At 44.8% G+C, this 26976-nt stretch overlaps 1 protein-coding gene and 1 long non-coding RNA gene across 5 annotated transcripts in view; one reads left to right on the top strand and one right to left on the bottom strand.

Annotated features, from left to right (window-relative positions):
* DGKI (diacylglycerol kinase iota) overlaps positions 1-26976 on the bottom strand; it is a 293322-nt gene that overhangs the window by 23219 nt on the left and 243127 nt on the right. For all 4 annotated transcript variants that reach the window (XM_039520216.1, XM_039520215.1, XM_039520214.1 and 1 more), the window contains one exon: positions 15638-15663. In XM_039520216.1, the coding sequence (XP_039376150.1) occupies positions 15638-15663 (26 nt within the window). The remainder of the gene's footprint in view (positions 1-15637; positions 15664-26976) is intronic.
* LOC120395636 lies at positions 300-25502 on the top strand. The gene is made up of 3 exons (XR_005592725.1): positions 300-358; positions 24919-24991; positions 25461-25502. It is a non-coding gene; the product is annotated as an uncharacterized LOC120395636 (long non-coding RNA).

Genomic DNA, 26976 nt, shown 5'->3' on the forward strand with positions numbered 1-26976 from the left:
CATCATGCTTTACCCTCCATCATGCTTTACCCTGCAGTATGGTTTTTTTATTATGTGGAAACAGTTCCTTAGAATCTGCGCAAAATGTTTCTCAGCGAGACAGTAGAGGCCGCATTGGTATTTGTTGCTGACGGAGAAGGATCTAGGACAGGGGATGCAGTTTTTGAAGCCCAGGACCCTGGGCATAGTCCCCAACCGCAGGAAGGGAAACCTCAGTCCAGGGAAACAAACTACATTAACTTTACTAAAAACCAACTGTACTAGGCTAAAAGAATAACTATTTACAATCTTATTTACAGGATTTTCTGAAAGGCTGAAGCAGGAGAGGACACTGGATTCCAATGCAGACCATAAGATGGTAAGATGGTCCTGAGTGGGCATTGACTTGCACTGCCTCTTATTCCCTTACTTGGAAGCATAAGGAGATCTACTGCACATCTGTGAGCCAATGGACATTGCTTGTTAAAATATCTGGACTTGGGCACTTGGAGCGCATGCGTTCCCATGTGTCGAATACACATATGGCCCAGCACTCGAAGAATGACTGGTGATACCATTTCCAAGCTGTCTTATACTTCCCATTATTTCAACAAGTGCTGCCTTAAAGTTCCTTTTCAAAAGGAAGATATATTTCACCTCATTCAAACCAAGGTGACTACCTGTGGCTACAACTCTGAAAAGATAAGGGGTAGAGTTAGATGTAAATCAAAGTTTCCTAGAAGTCACGCAACAAACCTATCTCCCAGCAAATATCAATAACTAGTGATTGGCTAATGGCTCCTCCTTTATTGTGATGTGATTGACTATTGAATGTGGACTGCTATCAGTCACAAAGAATAATTTATATGATCTTTTTCAGACCTTGATCCAGCAAAGCATTTAGGCAGGGTGTTAACTTGATGCACGACTAGCCCCATTGAAGTCAATGGGACGACATTCATACTTCAAGTTAAGCACTTGCTTAAGTGCTTTGCTAGAATGAAATCTTTCTGCATAGATAAAATAAAATACACACATACATACCAAAAAACAAAACTGCTGCTCTAGTGAATGGATTGAGCTATAAGAATTCAGTGCTTTGTTAGAATACTGGAACAGGTAGAGATAGTCTGCTTTTTGGGGAGGGACCATACATGTTTTGTACACAGCTTAGCACAATGAGGTCCCAAACCCAGCTGGAACTTCTGTGTGCTAGGATATTGATGATGATGATGACGACGACAATAATAAATTCATCCACTTTTAAAACAGGTGGTCCAAGCAAGCAAAGATATAGTATTGGTGATAGCGAAAAAAGGGCAAAATCAAATGAAAAAGCTATTAACATGTAATGACAAAAAGTAAAAAAACAAATGTGAGAACAATTTTATTTGTTCTGAGCAAAGTATGTTTGTCACTGGTGTAGCACAAAACATGAATTATGCAATTGTTTTATCATACCAAAAATACCTTCAGGTCTTAGAGAGTCTAAAGTAATTACTTGATCTTATAAACATTTAAATCAAGTCATTATTTTCTTGATTCTTCCCAAGATGAACATTTGCAATGAGTAACAGAAATGTTTTATTACTTATTTGGGGGTGGGGGTGTAAGTGAATTTACTGCATATGAAAGCTACCAGAATGACAGAACTGGAGACTGAAGTCCTTTATCCATATAATTGGCAACCACACAGTCTGCAGCAGTGCTAGATTCCTTAGACTGCCTTCTCAATAGGCCTCAACTTTCTTGATTGGGCGCCAAGGACAGTTCATATTCCATGTCTCTTCAAACCTTTGACCTCTTTGCAGAGACTGCCAATGGTGCTGTGTCTAGACAGGGACACCCATCTACTATAAAATGGATAGCCAATAATTTATTTAATATACGTTAGCTGTCGTATGGTAATGACTTTTGGTCACTGAGTTAGGCAAAACCTGTGCCCTAGAGACTTTGGCAGCATCTCTTTAATTCATAAAGGAAATAAATAAATAAAAAATACCAGCAGTATAAATAAAGACATCTACAAATTGTCAGTTGATAATGCAGTAAGAATAGAAAATCAACCAACTCTAAGTACTTTACAGTTCTAAGGTCAGACCCTGCCAATGTACACATGAGTAACTTTACTCACATGAACAGTCTCGCTGACTTCAATGGGACTGCATGTACAAGTAAAGTTACTACTCATAGCATAAGTGTTTTCCAGCTCCGGACCTAAAAGGCACCTCTCTCCATTGGACCCTCACCGCCACCACTGTACAAACTAATATGCACCGGGTGCCATTCAAAATTTGTATCATTTTGAAAGATTCTACCATTCCTAGTGGAATTCCTCATGATAGAATTAGGAAATATCACTGGAAAGGTTTCAAACCAATGAAAAGTTAGAAGTGTACCCATTCTATAAATGGGTCATTTTATCCATGGTTGAAATGCAACCACTTCTGGGGCAAAACAGCATTATAGAGCAGCAAAGGAAGACTACCATGTCTAACTACAGGGGCAGTGTAGGCAAAATTTAATTACCTAAACTTTGGCTAGAAAATCAAGGTAGATAAAATCCGTAACTCTTTTGAGAAGTGAAATGAAATATTTAATGACCACATATGATCAGGACCTTGTTTCATCCTCTGAGATGAAAGACCTAATTCCAGCAGCACAGTGCCTTCTAATACCATGCTGGTGTTCAGCACTTACTCCCCAACCCCATACTTCAGGCACTCCTTGAAAGTTTCACCATGAAATACTGACTTGCCCCAGCCTTGCAAGGTATGACAGTACTGCAGAAGGTGATACAGTTCAGGTTCTTGACAGTTATTAAATTTAACTTTGACCATTAACTGCCAGAAAATTTCTAACCTAGAACTCATGACTGCTGTTGTAGACTGCATGAAATTCATCAGCTTAAAAATTGAAAGCAATTACTGTTTTATACATTCAAAATTTAAAAGCTGAACTGAATAGTGTCAGAAATGTGGTGTATTCCTTTTACCTGGCTGGACTTTACCTACCAACTAAGGACCTGTATGATACTAAATAATAATATGCAAAATTGAGACTGAAGACTTTTCTTGAGATTTATAGCAATCAATTTATAGCAGTTCTCTTTCTGTCAGAAAGCTAAATTTTCAAGTGTGCGAGAGATCTACTTAGGTTGTAATTTAGAAACATATCATTTTTCTCTGTAAACACAGCCACTTAATTGTTTCAGAGTAGCAGCCGTGTTAGTCTGTATCCGCAAAAAGAACAGGAGTACTTGTGGCACCTTAGAGACTAATAAATTTATTTCAGCATGAGCTTTCGTGAGCTACAGCTCACTTCTTCGGATGCAACTTAATTGTAGCAGCTTTGTACATTCAGTGGTTGTAGTGATTCAGATAAGATGAAAGCTGAATATGAAATAGTGAAATTGCATAATATTATTCAATAATATGTAGAATTGACTATTATATTGGGCTATGTGTTACAAACCAAATTACTAAGAACTTTCGCTCTCTCTAATATTTTAATTTATTTTAGAAATTTTTTATAAAAAAATACAAAAAAACCCTGCCAATAAATAAATAAAATAGATAATGAAAGGTAGATATGTAATGTACATATGTACATTACATATGAAATGTACATTTCAAATTGTAACAACTTTAAAAGCAACTGCTTTTATTCTTTGGCATAATTACTTGGATAATGAAGGAAATCATATATTACAATGCAGAGAACACCAGAAAGGTAAGACGGTTGATTTTTTTCAGAATTCTGAAACTGTAAATCGGTGAGCTTAGTTAAACCCACAGCAAGTGGCTCACCTCTAGGAGACTCATTCCGAATTCACTAAGAGATTTCAAATCAGAAAAAAACTGGTCTGCGAGCACACTATCAGAGAGCCTGGAGGGTTTTCAATGGAAACCCATCAGAAGAAGCTTTTTGCAAAGAGAGCTGCTTCCTGGTCACAAGAGCATAGCCAGATTTTGGTGCATGCTGGCCGGATGTCCCTGTACATGCAGCCCTAAAGGAGGGCAAGGTTGGGGAGCAGAGAGTGGACTGGGGACTAAGCGGCTGCCCTGTAGGGAGGAGGAGTGGTGGTAGAGCTCCTGGCTCAGCACAGCCAGGGGAGGGATGACCCCCAACAGCCTGGCCACCCCAAAACTCAGTGGTGAGTAGCAGTCAACCACTAAACTTCCCCACAACTTTCCAGGGACCCCTGGGAGGCTGGAGCTGCAGCCGGGGGGAGCTGTGGCTGGGGGGCCAGCACTCCCTCCCCACCCACCCAGTTTGGGGACCACTGTTCTATTGGGACAACCATCAAAGGAGCTAATTTTGCAGTTTATGTACTCATGTGCTCCTTATGGGCACCTGAGTCCCATCAATAGTACTGTCACAGTTAAGAAATAGGGTGGGCAGTAGAGTTTTCCCACAGTGCAGCATATTCATAGGGCTAAAGTGTTAACATGGGGAGGATCACTAGGCCTTCCAGGATAGGGTTACTTTGGCTCAGGTCTGTGTACTGCACTGTGGATGCCAGAGCCCTAAGTTGAAGCACGGGTCAGAAAATCCTTAACCTAGCTGTAACAGGGTGAGCACCCCGCCCCCCCATGAGCACCGCCCTTCTCTGGCCAATATGCCTGCAATCACAGTTCTTTTCAGCAGGACAGCACCCACCTCTCACCAGCGGCACTGCTTTGATTGGTTGGATGTGAGCCTGTTTTTCTTTTTTAGTTCTTACTATGGGGTGTCACCTGTCTCTCACGAGCACACAACACACACACTCTTGGCCAAAGGTTTTCTCAGCAGGTCTTCAGCAACTCAGCCCTCTGGCTGAGCCGCGTACACTGTTCCCCCTTCCAGGGTATACACTCTAGTTCTTTTCCCAGTAATAGTATGGGGCCATAGCAGTAAGGCTTCTTCCCAGAGGCACTGCCTTCTTCAACAACCCCACTGGGGCCTATATCTCTGTCCCCTTGGCTGGTGGCCTTTCTGCAGCCCTTCCTGGGCTCAGTCTGCAACCAGACCAGGGCCAACCTTGGTCTGGCCAGGTTCTGTGCTCAGTTCCCCAGAATCAGCCTGCCCACACTGACCTTTTCATGGCCCCGCTGCTCTTTCCACCAGCCAGGCACCTGGTCTTCAGCAGCCTTCCCTGGGCTCGGTTCTGTCTGGTAAGCACTCCATAGTCCCACTGTTCATCTAACCAGCCCTGCACCCAGTCCTCCCTCATTAAGTTCCACACAACAACTGAAGGCTCTGTTCTGCTGCTTGCTTTTTATCTGGCCCTTCTCCCTTCTGGCCCCTTATTGGTCACTCCTGCAGCCCTCTTATTGGCTGCTCCTCTGCAGCCACTCTAGGCTGCCTGGAGGATGTCTCACTGCTCTATTCTGGGGCAAGATGATGCAGGGACACGAGGCCTTCAGCAAGGGACCTCTGGATGTAGTCCACCCTGCCACACTAGGGTTAAAATGCAATGTAGACAATGAAGCCCAGGGTTCCCTGACACAGGTCAGCTGACTCAAGTCCCACTAACTCTAGGAGTAGCTGTGTAGACATACCCTGAGAGGCAGAAAGCCAGCAGAAGGAAAAGGAAGCAATGGTGAGAGTGGCCCTGAGAGGAAGCCAGAGATTCTACTGGACACAGAACTTGTTAGAAACACAGACTTGGATTTCTGAGCAAGGAAACTGCCTTCTGTTTGGTTTTTGCCCCAGGGTTCAATGTACATTCTTTGCAAATAAACAGGACTGAACAAAAAATACCTAACTTATATAATCAATTTCACCTGCTAACAGAAACAACACAGCAAGGCCCCAAATATTGGCTAACTCCTCAGACCAAAAAGAGGTAAGAATACCAAAGACATGCAACAACAGCCAGCTAGAGAATTTCCTCTTGTGGGCTGTTGCTATAATGGTACATAGCATTTGCCGAGTGAAGGACATGCTAATTTGCTCCTCTCAGCACTCTCAGGGCTAAATTTTCCTTTATAATTGTCCAAACAAAAAACATCCATGTACAAAGCAGCCATATTTATATGTAAATCCTGTAAAATAGCATGTCTGACTAACCCATTTAAACATGCAAATGAGTACATATGCACATTCTACTTCTGCAGTTTGGGAGACTGTTTTTGGAAGATGTCAGTCCTGTGTCTAAGTCCTGTTTTAATAAGACCTGCAACTTGGATAGCACACAATGGTATAAATTTCTCATCAATGTTTGTGGCTGCCTCTTAGCTAAGAAACCATCATCTTCATAAGCAATTTAAAGGCAAGAGCTAACATAGGCTTCAGTGCATCTGCCAACTAATTTGGAAATAAGACAAGACTTTTAATATGTGAAAAGCAGCAATTGCTCAATGAAGTTACAAATACGTATCAGAAATCTTTTTCCTTTTAACATTTTTGCTTCAAACAAGAGACCGTATCAAGCCCTTTGCTTAGAATAGGGAGGTAATAAAAAACAACCACTATCCTGCCACACACATTTGCTGTACAACTGAAGGGCCAGATTCTCATTTATACCAAGGCCCCTTTTCAACTCTCTGGCAGTAGAAAAGGGTCTTAAAATGGTTATGAATTATATTTACACCCATTTTAAGACCCATTTACACTGCCAGAGCAGTGTAAAGGGCTCTTGTGTAAATGAGAATCTGTCCTGGAATGCTCCCGTAGAGAGCACTGGTGAGTGTAGGGATGGCTGAGGAATGGAAGTACTTGACTGGTTGATGGTGAGGTGATGCTTTCCCTTCTTGCATGGGGAAATTCCAAACAGCTTTGCAAAGGAAGGGATGACCATGGAGGAGAAGGACCTTCTGTGTAAATGGTCCAAGAAACAAAGAACAGTTGCAGATAGAGACAGTACCATCTGGCTGGCATCTTCACTGTATCCTAGAAAGCTATTTGTTTTTTAAGCCAAGACAGGAACAATTAATGTTACTTTCAGGCATGATGAAATGGAGGAAAATGTTGCTGACCAAGTCAGAATGCAGACCAGGATTTAGCTGGCTAAATCCAGGCACTTTATCAGAATGGCATTACTTTGGCAAGGGGAGAACTTTAAGCAGAATAATTAAACAATGACATTTTTTATTTAAAAAAAAAAAAAGACAGAAAGCAAAGAAAGTTAAGGGCCAGACCATTCGCCCTGTTGCTCACACAAGCAGTCCTACTCAAGTTAGAGGCCTCTCTTCTCTCTTTTCCCCAGAGGCCTTTGCAATCCAACATCTGGCCCTGCTGTGCATTGGGTCTGCCTGACAATACTCAGGGAATAACTGTTCATCAATAGAGAAGGGATTCACAATATGATCCTAAACAATTTGCAAACCAGTTCAAGCATTAAATTTTTTGCAGGCCTGTTGATTTTCTTTTTTTTTTTTTTTACATTGGTATTGTGATCGGATCCTAAGCAGAGGCACTGCTCACTGTCAGAAAGAGCGACGAGAAGAAAAATCTACATGTTAAGTTCCATCACTGAGTTCTGTTTAGATCTGGATATTCTCTCACTCTAACAATGTGTGCCTTGGTCATATGCTTGCTTCTGGGATGAAGAAATAAGCCATATTTGGGAAATTATCTCCATTTTTCTCTTTTACTCCTCACTCTGAGGCCTTATACTCACCAGGCCTGTCCTGCCTTCTCAGAAAGGCTACCCATGTGTCCCTCTTGGCCCTCCATCCCTCTATCTGAATCTATATAGGATTCTATGATGAGAGGCACCTTGGAAATACTTAAGAAAGATCAATACTACTCGTGAGCCAACTGCAAGGGGCCCCGACAGAGTGATGGGAGGCCCTTCCTCCTGCTACAGGTACAATCCCAGCCTCTGTTGAGATGGAGAATTAAGGAATAAGCTCAGATTCTGAACTCTGATTATCCAAGCAACAGACGATTGGGGCTGGCCAGGGACACTCTTTCAGAACAATATATATGACTGCTTTCTTTCCTAAGTGGTTAATTAATCAAAATAAATACCTGCAGTCAGGAGCCTCCCCTGCCGTGCTCTCTTTGATTTGTTCAGAGAAAGCATTCCAAGACATCTTAATTTGTTGCTATGTGAATGGCTGCGACTTCACCCTGAAGTCTACAGCCTCTCAGTAGGAGCTGTGTGAAACCATTGATCGCTCTTTTGAGAGTATTTGGCATTCAAAGCACAGCTTTTCCTTTCTTTTCCCTCCCTGTCCCCAGCCTAGTTTTACCAGCACTAAGAGGTTTGGGATTTGATTTTATTTCTTTACACAACTCTCTGCTCAATGTAACCGGGGGAGTTAAAAGTGGAGCAGAATTCCTGAAGAGAACATCCCTTTGCACACTAACACCAAACTTGGGGTGCTCAATGAGTGAAGCTCAGGTTTGAATGGGCCCACAGGGATACGAGGATATCAGGAACAGAGACAGGCTTGTAACCACTTGCTTTATGTTCTGGGATGCATTGAAGAATAGCCAAGAGCGGACTGTGGGTGCTGACCCCAGGGAAAGGAAGAAGCTACCCCTGCCTGAGGCAACAAGATTCTCTCAGAAATCCATAACCCCACAGCAGCCTGTGGAATCCATTGGAGAATCTCCCAGCAGACCCCCTCCACCCTGACCAAGGCCTGAGGAGGGCACTGAAGAACTTGTTGGCAATGGGCCCTCTTCCCTGGAGGCCTGTGCTGGGGGGAGGGTGAAGAATCTCCTTGCAGGTTCCCCTGAGGCGCCGCCAGCGCCGCCCAGTCCCCCTCGCGGTCCCCTCTTCCCGCCCCCTCCGGCGGGGGGGCGCTCCTGGGGAGGCGCCGTTTAGCCCTGCCCTGGCAGGCCGGGGTGCCGGCGCCGCGACCGCCGCGCGGGACCTGCGCCTGCATGCGGGAGCGCAGCGGAAAGAGCGGGACCCGGGACGGCATGCCTGCGGCCTGCGGCGTTCCGTCGTCCCGGGCTCCGTGTGGACACCGCCCAGGCATGCGAGCGGGGCGAGAGGCAAAAATGCCGCCCTCCCCCCCAGCGCGCCCAGCGGGCGCGCGGCCGCTGGTGCCTAGAGCCGCCCCTGCCCCTGAGATACGGTGAGGTGGCAGGAGTCTCTTTCCCAAGGCCTGAGGAAAGAGGTAAAGATTTGCCTGAATGGAGACCCTAGCCTGAACTGATTTGTTGCTCTGAAGAGGGATTGTTTTGATATGTCAATTCAAAGTCACAGATGCAACCCCCAAAAGCAAAAAAATACCCCAGCCAAACAACATATCGACTCAAACAGACTCAATCAGTAAATCAACTTAATGATGCCCCATCCCCATTCCTGCTCCTGCAGAAATCAATTCAACCTGCTAACCCTCAAGAGAAAAATCAATCACATCTTCCCTTCCTCCCTCCCACAGTAGCTATATGCAGGATCCTCTGCATAACTGCCTGCTTTTCTTGGATATAAGTCAACCATGGGCTTTTCACCCCCTTCCCACTGTGCAAGCACTATTGGGAACCTCTTCAGCCCAGCCCCCACCCAGGCCTCCGTGGATATGTCTACACTGCATCTGGGAGCCTCCCAGCCTCGGTCCACCTTGCGGCTTGTGGGGCTCACTCTAGCCTGCTAAAAATAGTTGAGCAGACATCGCTTTGATGTTTTGCCTTGAGTTGGAGCGCAGCTATTTTTAACATGCTAGCACAGGCCCAGGAAGCACAAGTCTGTGGACCCGGGCCTGGAGGCTTGCTCCCAGATGCAGTGAAGACGTCTGGGATGAGGGTGGGGTGTGTCGGGGTGTTCTTCAATACCTTCCCCTCCCCCCCAATAAACCCCTGCTTTTCCAGGAGGTTCTTCATTACCTCCTAAAACCTCAGTGCGGTGCCACTGAGAAGATCTACTTTCTCTATAGTTCAGGAAACTTCTTTCATTTGAGGGTGCTGGTGCCCACACTGCATTCTGCATCACTTCTCAGTGGCACGGACACCATCTCTGGGAGGCAGCATCTGCTGACTTTCAGGCATAGGGGCAGTCAGGAAGGCCTGGGGAAATAGGTACATCTCGCAACTCTTTCTAAAAGCATCCAGGTTATTCAACTAGACACTAATTCAAAGACCTATTGTAAAAAATCCACTAAGCTCCTAACATGCAGAAGGGCCAGCCACCTCCCATGCACCCCCTAATGACCTAAGGTCTCACTACAGGTAGCCTACCTCAGTTTCCCCACTTGGACTGTTCAGTAATCTAAAAAAACTCTTTTGTCCACTCCCATCCCTTCTTATGTTCTGCTTTATTAAATTCACAAATGTTCAAAATAAAGTTTTCAAGTCCATCCAAAAGTCCACACAAACCAAAGGTTTCTCCTCCTCCTCCTCCTCGGCATTTCTGCCTAGGCCCTTTCCTGCTTTGGCAGGCCCTTCCTAGGCCCTGTCTGGCTGGAGTCTCAGTCCTGACTCTCTTCTAAAGCCTGCTCACTCTGAAAGATCTCTAATCTTGAGCATCATTATTGTTTTTTTTATTTATTATTATTCCTCCTCTCCCCTTCATTGCAGCCTCCTGCTGCTCTTTATAGGGCAAGCACAACCATCTCTTCTAGGTATGCCTCATTCCATAATCAGGGTTGACTAGCCCCAGCCCTTAAGGGGGGTGCTACCCTGTTACAAGCAGCATTAAATGACTCAGCATCAGCCAGCCTGAAAACACTGCGGAGAGCATGTCCTGATTAGGAGATACTAAAAACTAACTCCTGCCAGGGTATTAAAGGTTTTTGTTTTTTTTTAGTGTCTCCATACGCCTTTCTAAACAGAAAATCATCCTCTATCTTCTCCCTTCACAAATAATTATTAGAGTGCATTAAGAAAACTGGCTCCAAACTCTTTTCAATCTATTGTTCTCATCTTAATTAATTTCCTATTTATGTCCTATTCCCTTGTGAACTCAGAACCTACTCCCAAGAAAAGAGGGTGAACTTCAAAATAATAGCTCACTGGAAATGCTGCTGGTGCAGCAAAGAATGTGTTGTCGTGCCTACTAAAAGAAAAAAAACAAAGCACAATTTTCAAGGATTGAGCAACAATAGGGGGTAACTAAATGAAGGGACAATTACTGGGATACAAAACTTGTCATCTCCATGTCAAAATTTGACTCAGGTGGATAGTGACTAAACAATGTTGGGCCGGAGTGCACCAAAGAAGATAGGTGCCTAAGTCCCAGTTTTGGAACTACCGTGAGATACAAAACTCCTGCAGAACCCTGTAGGCACCTAAACTCGGTGCCTACATTTTTGCAGTAAAAGTTCCCTAAGTGCCTATGTTTCTGGCTCTGGGCATGCGCACAGCACCTCATTCTAGGCACCCAGACACCTACCTCCCACCTAAGCCCAGAGCGATCCTCACCTACATTGTGGGATGGGCCCAATACAATAAACGTGCTCAGAGGCTGCATACCAGATGGGGCCCCTCAGGTGAGTTCACACGAAGCATCAGCAACAGGACCTCCCTCATAACTTTTAGCTCAGTGGCTAGAGAACCCACCTGGGATGTGGGAGACCCCAGTAAGTCCCCCATTCACTTAAGAGGGAGAAGGGATTTGAAGAGGGATTGGTCACCTCTCAGATGCATGCTCTAACCACTGAGCTATGGGATATTCTGATTGGAGGTCCCTCAGTCCCTCCTGTTGATAGAGTCACCAGAGCAGGAGGAATGGATAGAGTCGCCAGAGCAGGGGGAATGGATCCTGGGTCTCCACCTCCCAGGTGAGTGCTGTGACCACCAGACTATAAAGTGAGTCAGTCTCGCTCTTGGAGTCAGAGTCATCTGGGGCAAAGAGAGAGCACAAACATGAGAATGACTCTATAGCCTGGGAGTAAGAATAGTCACCTGGCTTTTTTTTTTAAAATAGGAAAACAAAGTGTATGGTTCAAATATATGTGTCAGACTCCTACAGCAGTTGTGCAGTCCCTTGCAAGATCTTAAGGAGGCACTTTTATTACATGCCACTGTTTCTCTTTTGGGTCAAGAAGTAAATGGCCTTATGTTGTAGCTGATAAAAGTGCCTTTAACACGCGTCCACAACAAGGAGCATTGTGTGTTCATTGGATGCACAGTTCCAGACTGATGGTGCTTTATCCCCACTACCTTTGAAAACAGCATGATGCATTGTCCTAGTAGGGATTAATAGAAGTGCTACTTGCATTCAGTACTAGATCCTGGTAGCACTTCTGTAATAGTACAGACACTAGGACTTCTGCTTGCAACTCATGCTAGAATCATTTAATGTGGGGATTGAGGACGGAGGAGGATGACACAGATGCCAAAGTGAGGAGGATGGTACAAGAATCTATACAGACTAGAATGGAATAGATCACCAAGGGAAAGGACAAGTAAAGGACAGAAATGGCAGTGAGGAGGTGGAAGGATGGCAAAGACATGAGGTACCATGGAAAACAGTGGGAAAGAAAATAAGAATGGAAATTAAAGAGGGAAAGAAGAGATCAGAGGCAAAATGTGAAGTAAAAACAGGAGATGGATCACATCAGAGACAGCACCTCATCTCAGTAACAGCCAAGAAGCAATGCCATCAGAAAGCCAGGGACCAAGAAAGAGACCAAGGTGCTAGGGAGAGGCAGGATTATGCAAAGAGGAGAAATTGAAGTATCACCCCCTACTTTTAAAATTGGGCCCATACTTTATGTCACCATTCCCGCTAACACATTTCTGAAACTGATCAAGCCCCACTGTGTAACTCAAAACATTATCGGGTTATTAAAAGAAACAGCATTAAAGCACTGTTGAGAGGTATATTTTCAACATGATGAATGGGCATATGGCTGAGTGCTGACTATTAAGAAAGAGAGTCACACAGCTAAATCCTGGAATCCCACTTTAGAGAAAATATACCTCTCAATGTCTGAAATAAAATCATAAAGGCCAGAGAATACAGAGTGAAGGGATTAAATTCTGTCCTTGACCCTCCCAAGTCACTGTTTAGAAAAGGGTTTCTAGAGTAGTGAGTAATCTTACCAACTATGGTGCTGCAATACTTAGCCACAATGGGTTTTGAATGGCAACCTTGGCTCTGAATTTATGGCTTTTATGAAGTTACATCATCTCTGTTATTCCACTTGGGAGCTGTCCAATATTTGATACATTTTGGACTGTACAGTGAGTTAAGAGTGTGTCCAGGGCATCCAGCCTCTCCTTCAAAGAGGCAACAGAGCATAAAAATTCTGTTGTGCTTCAAGCAAGATGCATATAAGCTAAACTTACTCCATTGCTTCGTGTTGACAAATTCAAATAGATATTCCACTTCCACCACATAGAACCTTGTAAAGACCATGGTATGATAGGCAGAGGCTAACTAGTTAAGAGTATGGGGGGCTTTAATGCTCCATTTCAAAGCAGGCATTTTAAATTTTTGGAGTGTTTAAGGATACTGATCAAAATGAAGACTTGTACTCTGATCACATAGGCACAAGTGAGAGGTATTTGTGGGAAGAAGGAAACAATAGAAACAGTGAAAGGAGAAAGGAATGAGTTAGGAAAGGGGGAAGTATTTGAGATTAAAGTTTAGAAGATCATAAAGAAACAGACCATACAAGGTCTGTTGCTCCATTAATAGAGTAAATGCAAGGAAAACCTATAAGCAAGTGCAATTAATCATTGATGAGTTTATCCATTGACATGTAGTTCAAGACCAGATCCCAGAACACCGTATTAAAATGTGATGTTTCTCCTAAGCACTGGGGAGTAGAGGGATGGTGTTCAAATTCTGCAAGGCTCCAATACTCCCAGCTTGAGTGGTGGGGAAGGGAAGAGGGGGCACTTCCTTTATTGGAAAATGTCATTTCAAGAAGATGAAGGAGATTTTTAACACTTATTTGTGGCCGTGTGTCAATTTATTGGCATTTGCTGGATTTAAGAGTTCTGCCTAGAACCAAGTACAGTGCAGTTGGGTGCTATACAAGGTTTCCTCATACTGTTTTGCCAATGCATTTCAATGGTGCTCTGCAAAATCCCTTGTTAATTACAGTTGTGGGCCCCCACAACACTGAGTCAATGCCTCTCAAATCTAACCTTCCCACAACTCTCTCAGCGCACTCAGCCTTGACCTGCAACACTCCTTACTACTCCAGTCCTGGGCCTTTGTTGAGCAGTGACTAACACTTGTCCTGCACTGTGGGAAATGGCATGGTTATCTTATGAAGCATATGCACTGGCAGGCAGAGAAAACTTCGTTTGTGCCCAAGATTGTGTACAAATCTTCCGAGGTAATTCAGCAAATAATGTCACCCTGGTAACTACTTTATTTGCCAAATATTTTCAGGATAGAACAGGAGAGATTAAGTTCTGTTTGAGCATGACACTAAATGCATGGAATTACATAGTGGTTTTGTAAGTGCAGTAGCATGCATCTGAAATCATAATGTAATGCAATGCGACACAATAAACGAACTCTGTTAGAATGTCAAAAATATGGATAAAGACTCACATTCAGTGGCTCTTTTACACTTTCTAAATAGGGATACGGAAGTTCCATCTCCATATTGTTTAGTACTGGCTTAAAATAGAACTACAAACACACAGATGGCCTGATTCTTATTTAGATTAAGGCCCCTTTTCATGAATCTGGCACTGGTAATTTACTCCCACTTCAAGGGCCCTTTACACTGTCAGAACTGTGTAAAGAAGCCCTTATGCATCTGAGAATCAGTCTCCAAACAATTAATTTAACTATTAAACATTACAGTTCTTTTTCAGGCAGCACTGGCTAGAATCCAGTAGTTGGTGCTAACTGACATTATTTCTGTAACCCCATAAGTTACCAATGAACTTAATTCCTAGCTTCAGAGGGGTAGCTGCGTTTGTTGCTTTTTACAGATCCAGACTAAGAGTCCTGTGGCACCTTATAGACTAACAGATGTATTGGAGCATGAGCTTTCATGGGTGAATACCCACTTCGTCAGACGCATGTACCCACATGTGTCTGACGAAGTGGGTATTCACCCACGAAAGCTTATGCTCCAATACATCTGTTAGTCTATAAGGCGCCACAGGACTCTTTGTTGCTTAATTCCTAGCTTGTAACACTTCTTTCTGTTCCATTCCTGATCTTCCATGCAGCTCTGCCAATGCACTTCATTTCTGACCTGCAACATCCCCTTATTCCAGTCCTGGGTTCCCATGCAACTCTATTAATGAATATATCTTCACCTGCAACTAACCTTGGATTCTTACATGTGCAAATCCATAGGTGTTCTGACCGAACAAACATATAAGACCATCAAACTAGTTTTAGTAGTAGTCCAAACTAGCTTGAAAGCAAAAACCAAATGTAGTCATTCTCTTCACCTTCCCGTGTACACTGCCTCTCCCCTAACAGTCATAATAATTTAGTATCACCTAACCCATGCAAACTCTTCTGAGCGTGTACACTTCTTCCCCTAGGCCGAGCCCCAGTGGTGATGAGGTACATGAATCATGCTGCAAATGCTTTTAATGCCTCAAGTTTAGTTGAGCAAAATTCATTTTGCAGAATTTGGGGTAAAGACCTAAACACAGACTTGGCTTTTACTACATTGAACTTTAACCCATATGAATTTGAAGTCACAGATGAACTAAATATGAACATCAAAGTGCTATCTTTGCAAGGTTGCTTTTCTCCATCACAGGGATCATCAAACACAGCTTCCTAACTCGTCGTCTGTTCCATTTTTAATCCTTCATCAATATCAATAAAAGAGGATCTTACCTTGATCTTCTGAAGAGACAGGTGGCCTGGAAGAAAACAATAAAGATCAGTCAATCTTTTGTATGATGAAACGGCTGCAGACAGGGTTGGGTGTCACCCTAGAAAATGGTGCAGGCATGTTGGATATGAGGGAGCTGAGATATTCCAATCCCAGCTCCTCTCAGTAAGAATGTCTGTAAGAGGGGTGACAGGAAGGGAGATCTCAAAGCTATTTCAGGAGCAAGGCCTCCCAGCCAGAACACTTTTATGGAGTAGTACCACAGTGCTGGGCTGGTTGTGAGGCAGCTCATAGCTACTTCAGCCCTTAGCAAGAGTTTCTGTAGGGTCTAACTGTGGGGGAAGTCTTAGGATCGCCAAGCAGGTTTCAGGGATGGAAATATCGGAGGAATAATGGTGATGGTGAGGAATTAGTTTCCCAATCGCACCAGGAGTCACTGCAGGGAATTGTGAAGGAGTGCTGGCTGTTTGGAGAGCTCCCTAAGTCAGGTTGCTAGAGGGACTAATGGAAGAGTAATGGCTGCAGAAGAACTCACAGAATGTACAGCCCCAGATTCTCCTAGCAGGGGATAGTGTAAAAGCACTAGCAGTAAGTCACAGAAGATGGGAGCATTTTAACAGGAGCAATGCATATAAGTTTAGATAATAAAGAGCCCTGAAGATATATCTGCTGAAACTTTGGATACATTTAACTATCGTATAATACAACTCAATGGCAGGGTTCTGGGGATTGAGGGGATATACAATCACTGACTGAAAGGTTTGAAAACATTCCAAGAGTGATGAGGTATGAAGTGTGGTCAGCTAGTCAGGTCCTCAGCTGGCGTACATTAGGATAGCTTGCCTTACATTAGCAGAATTATCCCAGTGTTCACCAGCTGAAGATCTTACCCTCCATCACCTGTGATCAAAAATAAAAAATAGCTCACACAAATGAATGCAAAGTACTGTACTTAATTTTTCTCCCAACATATTAGCATGGGGCAGTAGAGCTGGGGTTAGCCATGTGCAAAAATTTTTGGACATGCTTTGGCTATTTAAACTCAGTTTGGCAGTGTACTGTGGGTCAGGCCATCACCTGAGCCATTCCTACAAGATGACTTTAAAGTAAATGCACATTCTTGCTGCCAAGATAACACAAGAGCTAGCTGCTAGCATGGTAAGGCTTCTGTTTTTTTTTCTGACATAGTTTAATTTTACACTGATGCACAAACATGACAGATTAGTAAGATTAAACAAATGTCAGCATTGCAGGCAAGGTGATCAAAGCTGGAGTCAAAAAAGCATCTCATGGTAGGGGGTGGGGGAACAGAAAACATAACAGGAGCAAAAAGGGTATGTGTGTGAGAGTAACAAGTGGGGATAGAGGGGTTAAAAGCTTTGAATTCAGAGGAATAAAGAAATTGAGGGAGGAGTCACGATCTCCTTCCATAACAGGGGTCTGAGGATGAAGGACTGTAGGGCATCAGAGTCAGATAGGCATATATGTAGGTGCAAACATGAAAGATGGAGAGGAAAGAAGGAAACTTCCCTAATGAGGTTTATAATTTTTTTTTACTTTTTAAAAAGAAGAGCTTTGCAGGGAAAGAGAGGAAAGAGTTACACTCAGTTAGAGAAAATAAAGGAAAAAATCAGATTGCCTAATGAAGATTACGACCATGCCAATATCCAGTGTATCTGTATAGATCAGAATTAATCAACCTGCTGCTACTGTTAAAATCTCTGACTGCTGCTGAAACCTCCTAACCATGTCCTTTGCAGCCAAACAGGCCAGGTATATCCTGCCATTCCAATAATTTCCATGCAACATAGCAAGATTGTAGGTAACTCGGAGGATAGCATCCAAAATATTAAACGTTTTAACTGCCCCACAGTATTAAGCAGTAATTGTCCATTTCACAGTATATTCCCTTCTTCCCACATGCCCCCAGTAAGATATACAATTCTACAAACATAGAAGGCTAAGTGATGTAGGATGGCAGATACCAAGAGGTGCAATTCCGCTCTCCCTTTAGAAAGATACAACCAAGCAAATAGTTACAGATAGGACCCTCACCAGAATTCTCAGCTGTTTTATCTTGATGCCTCACCTGCCAAAGTGGTTTCACCCGATCTGAGGCGTTTATTTTTTTTGTTTGTTTCTTAGTCACACAATTTTATCACTTTCCTTGTGCAGAGCAACAGTACAGAATAGGACACACTATCCTATAATTCAGTTAGATTACACCTGGGAAGACATATGCTATTATCTCTAAAGCATCCACAAGGAAATACAGAAAGCAAGAGAGAATGCACATATACAGCAGGAGACCACTTTAGCAAGCACACAAGACTTGTATTTATCATTTTTAAAACTAATGGTGATATGTGTGCAGCTCTGAAAAGCGCTTGGAGATCTATGGATGAAAAAGCAATATATGAGATATTTATTATTATTGTTATTGTTTTCACTTGATGGGCTGCAGAAGGGTTGTTTTTTGTAGGTGAGGTTGTTTGTTTTTTGTAAAGAGTGTGGGGAGTTTGGTTTCTTTTAGCATTGTTTCGTTCCTTGCAGTCTATATAGTTTAAGGCTGGGATTTTCAGCATTGGCCTAACTTTGCTTCCACTAAAACCAATGGCGTTTTACCAGTGACTTTACTGGGAGCTGAGTTAGGCCAATACCAAGTACTTTGGAAAATACATCCTAAATTGTCAAATGCTTAGTCATTCTCTGCCAGATCTTCTGGTCCAACCAAACCATGCTCATTACAGGACCGGAGAAAGGAAGGAATCAAAGGTGGCCTTAAGCCTAATGGCTGCTTTATGTTGTGCCCGGTTGCCTCAGAGCCAATGGGGGCATATTTTTATGGGAGAATAATCTGAGCCATAATCTCCAAAACTGGTTACATCTTCAAAACTACTTGCCTAAATTAGTTGTGCCAAAGGCAGAGCTCCCTTTCCATCCACAAGTGTGGAAGAGAAACATCAGACCTTGTTTGGTCTTTGTTGAGCTCTACTGTATTATTATGTTGCTGGAGATTGGAACCAGCAGCAAAACAACTAGCTAGAAGGCAGGACAGCCAGTTCTTGTGGACAAGTAAAAACTTCAGGACTAGCAGAACCATGACCCACAGATCTTGATATTTCCACTCCTCCCTACTTCCCCTCTGTAGTACCAACAAAGTAGGCCTTGGTCCTACATTTCTGTCACTAGCTGGCTGCCCAAAAGCTGAAAAAGCTGGTGAATTCTGGGAAATTCAACAGAGAATTTGGCCCTTGATTTCCAGCTGGATATGGATGTAACTGCAGCTTTTCTGAAGGATACAGATCGGGATAAAATGTCAACGTGCAGCCCCAAAGGAATACTGTGTAGTAACACCACCATTTTAATGGAATTTACAAACACCAAAAACTAATAGGAAGACAATGCCTATAGTTGCTTATTTCCAAGATAGCAATAATTAGTGATGCCAACTGTAATGTAAGTGCCACCGCCTTGAGAGAGATGCCACTTGGAGAGCCTATTTCCCTGACACCTCTCCCCCTCCCTCGCTTGCCACATCCGTGTTTGTGCAGAGCAATGCTCTGACATGTTAGTTCTGGAGGGGACAAAGATGGCTACACTAGGGGTGTGGGAAGAAGAGTGGTGGTGCTATCATGTAGCCTCCTTTTCTTTCCACACACTGCATTCTCCTTTTAATGAGTCTCCGACAGTTGAGTTCCCCTCTGTACTGCACAGTGGACAGCATGCCCCCGAATGGGTAATTGCACTTGCAATTACCAATATACAAGGGAAAACTGTGAGTTGACTACACAATTATCCCTTTTAGATGCACAAGTGCACATTTTGCATGTATATATATTTAAATGTACCCCGTACGATCACTATCACAGCAAGCTAGACAGAGATTTAGCAGTGCATTATAAAGACCTGAATAATAATCATTTAAAATAAAACTGTTAGTCATCATAATAGACACCTCCAGGAAATTAAACAGCCTGTGCCATGACAAGCATGGTGTTCACCTGCCTGCAACATAGCATCAGGGCCCAGGGATTAAGGGTATGATCCAAAGCTCATTGGCATCTCTCCAGTGGGTTTTGGATCAGGCCCTCTCACAGGATTAATCTCCAGTATGGCCAGGGCACTTTCAGCATCATGCAAACATTCCACAATCAGCAAAGCACTTACAGGAGCTATTTCCAAATGCTCTTTTCAATCTGCGGGCTTGAGGTTTATTCTGCACTGGAGGGCTAGGGAAGCGAACATTTATTTGTAAGAAGGGAAAATGGGGAGTGTTGTTATGTAGAGCTCTGTCTACAGGGACTTGAGAACCTAGAGGAACCCAGCCAACCTCCTACAGGTAAATTCTAACAAAATTCCAGTCAATGGGCACCTTTTTCTTGAAGACTAAAGCCCCTAGAGAAACAAACATCGAGCTGATGAAAAACAGCTATTTTTATCAAAAAACCTGCAACCGAAACCATTTGCACCAGGGCTACTTAAAACAAACCGCTTACAATTTAAAGGCCAAATAGCAACCTGTGTGCAGCACTTACACTGTTTTCCTATGAGCTCCCCCGCACACACACTTTTCTCTACTTAAATGACGTATTGCTGTAAACTTGCTAACTCACTCTATTTTTGCCAGTAACTAAAGGTAGTGGGCTGGAGGGGGGGAGAGGGGAGGCTTTAGACTAAATCTGTTCCCTTTCATTTTGTGTTTTTGTATATATCTTCAGAACTGTAAATCACCTTCCTGATTTAAACTAATTCACTTAGACCTCAGTTTTAATTAAAGAGAAGGTTTAATATATTAAACATTATTCAATGTGCGAGCTCCCCCACTCCCTGGCACCTGCACCTGTCACGGATACAGTCTGGGACTGGAGTAGCAGTGAGCTCCCACAGCCAGCACTTCCAGCATGCAATACCGCACCTCCTGATGGGAGACAGTCAGGCTGGAGAAGCTGCACAATCTTCCATTCCATGCAGCACCTCCTACTGGGAAAGGTGGAACTGAACTAGAGGTATTGGTCAGACTGTCACCAGAATTATTCCTGCAATAGCAACTGGTGGGAAATAGTGGAACCAGAGTAATTGTGAGTTTCCCCACATGCAGCACTTTTGACTTACATCTACTCTCTACGGTGCCTTCTGCTGTGAGAGGCTAGGAATCTGCTGGAGCACTTCCACTGCACTTTCTCAGAAGCCAATCAGTCCTTCTGTCTTTCCTTCCTTCCTTCCTTTAATCTATTTCTCTAAGATAATGGCAATACTGATTAAAGCAGCAAATAAAGAAAATTCTTGATCAACAAAGCTCCATGCATCAATCAAAATCCCATTCAAATAAAGAATGGTACAATTATTTGCCAATTTGCAGACATTCATTCAGGGATTTCCAGATCGTCTGGACAAACAATACAGATAGCTCAATGCTTCTTATTAAATTTAGTGATCTAATTTTGGGGGGCATTTCCCTTCCCTCCTTTCACTTCTGTCTCCTTCTGCACATGCAGACATTGAATTGAACTGTTTGCAGGCAACGTAACATGCAAGAACCCAGCCCAGTGCTGCTTAGTGGAAATGTCTCATGAAAATAAGTGCAGCTCCAGAGTATTTCTCTCTGTTTCTCCAGAGCATGTGCCCTTCATATTGTTTCATATCTTTTCCACTGCTATCTCACTTTTTAACTCTTGCAATTTTTTTTATTTCTCTCCCCACTATAATGATTTTGCAAGCTGAACAGGATGGAGGGAAGGGTGCGGAACAAACTGGCTATACTTGAAGTTTTACTGCCACCTAGGGGAGTAGGGGCATTTCCATTCAACAGTAATCAAACAGGGAAAGGCCAGGAGAAAGATGCAAGGATAGAAAGCAACACTTAACATTGTTTTAAAAGAAACAGGCTGAAACAGCTTCATAAACTACCCTCTGAAAAAGAGGGGAATACTATCCAAAGCAGATATTTTCAAGAAAGATTCCTCGGAGTGCCTTGTATACCTACACTTCCTTCAGTTTTATGCTGTTGGCTGAGGAAGACCCTGATGCAGCTCCTTTTGAAAGGAAGGATCTACCCAAATGGCTAGCAGGATCAATACAGAGCTATGTGAGGTTCTTCCCTTCACACTATTCACCTTGCTGATCCAGTCCTAATCAAGACGTGTTCTAAAAGAGGGAAGGTGAAACATCTGTTCAGTCTGGGCCTGATCCAAAACCCCATTTAAAGCAGTGGAAAGATACCCATTGACTTCAATGGGTGTTAAAATTCTCATTGATCTGACCAATGAGTCATCGACAGTGATGGGAGACAAGGGGCAGGGACAGGGTCGGTGCAACCATTTAGGCGACCTAGACGGTCGCCTAGGGCGCTAGGATTTGGAGGGCGCCATTTTCTTCGGCAGTGACCGCGGCGGCTGGCTCTTCGGCTGCCCCGGTCGCCGCCGGCATTTAGGCAGAGGGAGCTGGGGCAGGGGAGCGCGGGGAGGGCCGCCTGCAGCAAGTAAGGGGGGGGGGAGCGGCACACAGGGGAACTCCCCGCCTCAGCTCACCCCTGCCCTGCCTCCTCCCCGAGCACGCCATGGCTGCTTCACTTCTCCCACCTCCCAGGCTTGTGTCACCTAAGCTGATTGGCGCCGCCTGGGAGGCGGGAGAAGTGAAGCAGCCATGGCGTGTTCGGGAAGGAGGCGGGGCAGGGGTGAGCTGCTTCACTTCTCCTGCCTCCCAGGCTTGCGGCACCAATCAGCTTAGGCGCCGCAAGCCTGGGAGGCGGGAAAAGTGAAGCAGCGACGGCGTGCTCAGGGTGCTCATGCTCATGTGCGGAGCAGGGGTGAGCTGGGGCGAGGGGTGGGGAGCTGCCGCAAGGGGGGCGCCTCAGGGCGGGGATTCGGGGGCGGGGGAGGGCACAAGGTGGAAGTTTCGCCTAGGGCGTGAAACATCCTTGCACCGGCCCTGGGCAGGAAGAAAAGAGGCGGCTGATGGGGAGGTAACTCTAGTGGGAGAATATGGTTCAGTCCTATATGCAGGCAGAATGACACACTAGCGCAGGGGTAGGCAACCTCTGGCACACGGCTCACCAGGGTAAGCACCCTGGCAGGCCAGGCCAGTTTGTTTACCTGCCGCGTTGGCAGGTTCGGTCGATTGCAGCTCCCACTGGCCACGGTTCGCCGTCCTAGGCCAATGGGGGCTGTGGGAAGCGGCACAGACTGAAGGATGTGCTGGCCCAGGCTTCCTGCCTCCCGCATTGGCCTGGGACAGCGAACCATAGCCAGTGGGAGCCGCGATCGGCTGAACCTGCCAATGCGGCAGGTAAACAAACCGGCCCAGCCTGCCAGGGTGCTTACCCTGGCGAGCCGTGTGCCAGAGGTTGCCGACCCCTGCACTAGCAGGAATATAAGGCCAAAGAGTTCTGCTTCCCATTCAAAACCATGAGGAGGGGGCCAGGAAGAGGTGAAGGGTATATGGGTTACTCAGCTTGCTCTGGGAAGCTGAGAAAAGGCAGCGGTCAATCTGGTGGTCAATTCATTGGATTCTCTTGCATGACTAAGGATGTTATGTGAATGACCTCTTCCAGAGATGGCGCTAGGCAGAAGCAAACTAAGCAATTGCTTAGGGCCCTGAGCAGCAAAAAGGGGCCTCCTATTAATTATTATGTGTTGGGGGGGTGGGAATATTCCTGCTTAGGACCCCCAATGGGCTAGCACTGCGTCTGCCCAGATAACCTTCTGTCATCACCGTAAGCTTTTGATTTGGCCCAGAAAAGAATTGTTTGGTAACTGCAAAGCCATCAAGAAGGTTGGAAAGCTGCTTTGGAACAGACCAATGGACTAATGTGCTGCAAACTTACATAAAAACAAATTACTCCCACCATTCCAAGATTTTCAAAAACAGGTGCCTAACATTGGGGTCTTAAATCCACATTTTGGTATCTAAATAAGTTGCAAGATCCAGGAACCCCCAAATAGCTTTCGGCACATTTTTAATAAATGTTGGCCACGGCACATGTCACATCCACATTGAAAAAGAAATGAAGGGTCATCTAAACCCAAAGCAAAGTAAAACTGCTGAATTATGCACAATATAGCTGTGGACTAACTAATGGAGAATGACCCACATAATGTTTAGAGGTCTGGGTGAGTTTTTTAAGGGGCACAGCATTGAATTCACAGTCCAGGAGGCTGGGGTTAAGAAGGCTTTCAACCTATAGGTGCTGACTCAGTGGATACTTCAGCACCAATCAGCTTCTCCCTTGCCTACCCCATCACATCCCTCCCACCAGGGATCAGCTGTTCAGCAGCATGCAGGAGGCTCTGGGTGAGGAAGAGCAGGGGGCAGGATGAGGCAGAGTGAGGGTGGAGCGTGCTCAGGGGAGGAGGTGGAACAGGGCGGGAAGAGGCAGGGTGGGGTGTGTGGGGGAGGAAGAGGAGTGGTGGGGCAGGGTGGAGGTGGGAAGAGGCGAAGCAGGTGGGGCCTTGGGGGGAGGGGTGGGTAGGGGGCAGGGCCTGGGGTGGAATGGGGATAGAGCACCTCCGGGAAATTAGAAAGTTAGCGCCTCTGTTTAAACCACCTTCTCACCCTCCCAATTCTGGGCTGCTCCGGGAGTTGAAGCAGCTCCCAGCATAATTTTGACCCAACCTATCCCTGCCTGCCTATAGGCAACAAGACCACCCAGAATCTGAGCAATGCCGTATGCTTCTGCCCGCCACCCCCACCCTGACATGCCCAGCACAGCCATACCCTCAACAGCCCTTTCCCCCTACCCCCAATGCCAGAGTTTATGAGTGGGTCCTATGGCTGTCATCCTCTTTTCCCGAGCCAGAGCCTTTGCTTTTACAGCCTCTTTACCCGGCATTTGCGAGGTGGTTCCCAGCAGCTATCGGTTCTCCCAGCCTCTATAATGACGTAGCAATGACACTGCCTAGCTTTGTCTACCCGCTTTCAAGCATCATATCAGCCAAAATAGCCACTAGGTGAAACCGTTAACTAGCTATCATAAAATAGAATCTCTGGGCACACGATGGTACATGCCTGAGTGTTCAATGCGAGTGTGTGTGCGCGCAAGAGTTTGTGTATGTATGTCGCCGTGTACACGTGTGAGCACATGCTGAAACTTTACAGCCCGCTTGGTACTGAATGAAAGCAGATTAGGAAGTGGTCCCGTCTCCCAGCAGATGGTGGGTCCTTATGGCAGGACATGTTGCATGGACAGAGGACCATGAGCAGGCTTGCCTGTGTATTGCTGGGTAAACTAGGACATCAGACCTTTTCCATCTTGGCTTAACTCTTTTTTTTTCTTCTTTTTAAGATAAGATGGCAAGGTTCATTTCCTGTGCAGCTTTGAAAGATGTGCCCTGTTATGTTCAAGTAGGCATCAAAGGGTAAGAATTTCCTTCACTCTGTCTTTCTAATGAAGCTTGAAGCAAAGAGAACTAACTGTATACACAGATCTAGGTGAACAATGGATTTCTTTTCATCACATAATCCTAGCCCACCCTGTTAAACCCAGCTAGATTTCCCTATTGCTGGCTGCCAGTATCCTCTGGAGGGCTAAGGATGCTATTTCCACTCCCCAGAGCACCCAGCATTAGGAGAAAGGGATATTCAAGCAGTAGTAATGTTACCATCATCTCGGCCTCCCCTCCCTGCCCTTTCCCTTAACAATGCAGTTTACTACTTGCCTTAGGGCAGCAGTAATCCCTGAAGGTCAAATTCCCAAAGGTCATTTTCTCTTATTCAACCAAATAGAAAGATGCTGCACTAAAGCTGATATTCCCATTTGTTCCCCTGCCTTCCCTGCTGTAGAGTTATATTATTCTCTGTCACAGATGCATCTCCTTCACTCCACAGGAAAGAGCTTGAAAGGAAAAAAGGATGAGGAGAGAGAGCAAGGTAAGTCATCTATTCTACTCTGGCCTGGACAATTAGCCAGAGATAGGGAGGAAGATTTGTGGCTGCTCTGGCAAGCCATGTGGAGAAAACAGATGCACCCTGCTATCTCATCGCTGTCAAACACAGATTTCATCTTTTAAACTCATTCCAACAAAAACTTACATTCCACTCAGAAAACTCATTTTCTCTCCCTTATCTGCTGACAATATTTGGAGGGGATTTTAAAACCAAATTGCAACAAGCTGTCTCTGCACCAGGACCGTAGAGTCCTTAGCCAATCATGCATTTGTTCTGTTCCTTGGAAATCAGCTCCAGGAAGAGGTTGGAGGCTGGGTTGTTTGTATTTCCCTTTCAGAGAGCAAGATGCCAGTCAGCCATGAGATCTCTCTAAAGAAGTCAATTTGTAGTCTCATGATGTGTGGGCGTGCTTTGTGTTTCACTATCTACCAAAACAATTTGTTAGCAGGGCAAGTTTCCTCAACTGCACATCAGGTGCTGAGATTTTACAAAATCATTAAGAGCCTTCATTTCCAGGATCAGGAAGAGGGAGAAGGGGAAACTAAAATCCATGCCAAATCTGTTCTGGGGATCCACTCCGTCTAAAGTATTCACTTAGAAGAGGGGTGAAAGTGGGCCGGTACAGGCTGCCAATGGGGCAGGGGGGAAAAGGGGCAGATGCCACCAGGGCCAGCGATTTAAAAGGGCCTGGGGCTTCCAGCTGCTGCCACTGCTACCATGGCAGCCACCGGAGCCCCGAGCCCTTTTAAATCACCGCCGAAGCCCCGGGCGGCAGGGGCCAGGCAGCACGAATGGGCTGGCTGGGGGAGGCTGACCCCCAGCCCTGCCCCTTCCGGGGGCTGGAGCCAGCCCCGTACCAGTAAGAATGTAATATTACTTTCACCCCTGCTTAGAAACAGGGATGGTGGGAAATATCATATTTCACAGTATACAGAATACACTGTATTTCCAGCATATACTGAAGGGCCAGAAACACAGATAGTCTTGTCAGATCCAGCAGCTTTCATTACAACCCCTTAGCACCTCAGTGCCTAAATAGCAGAAGGCAGAAGACCTAATTCTAGAGGAAAAAAACAAACATAATTTGTCTAGCAATCTTTTATGCAAATAGGTTTGTCTCTATGCAAATGAAAAAGACGCTTTAATTTCCTTTTTAACCACATTTATTAACAGCAGAAGAGGTGGCACAAGACTGATTTAAAGTTCAGTTATTGCTGGAAAAGGACTGTCAAAATGATGATGTGGGGCTCCATATATATTGGGTCTCAATTACTTTCATGGAAATTTTACTCTGTTAAGTCAAAAAATGATTTCTCTAAATGCCAGTCCTGATTAGATAAGTCAAGACCTTGGCACTGTACTGACAGGTGGTGCCAAAGGCTCACCCATTTCTAGGGAACAAGTGATTAACTTGAGTGCTTTCTGCAGCATCTGTGATATCTTTCTGCTCATTTCA

Source organism: Mauremys reevesii, linkage group 1, assembly GCF_016161935.1.
Source record: "Mauremys reevesii isolate NIE-2019 linkage group 1, ASM1616193v1, whole genome shotgun sequence".
Classification (NCBI taxonomy): Eukaryota; Metazoa; Chordata; order Testudines; family Geoemydidae; genus Mauremys; species Mauremys reevesii.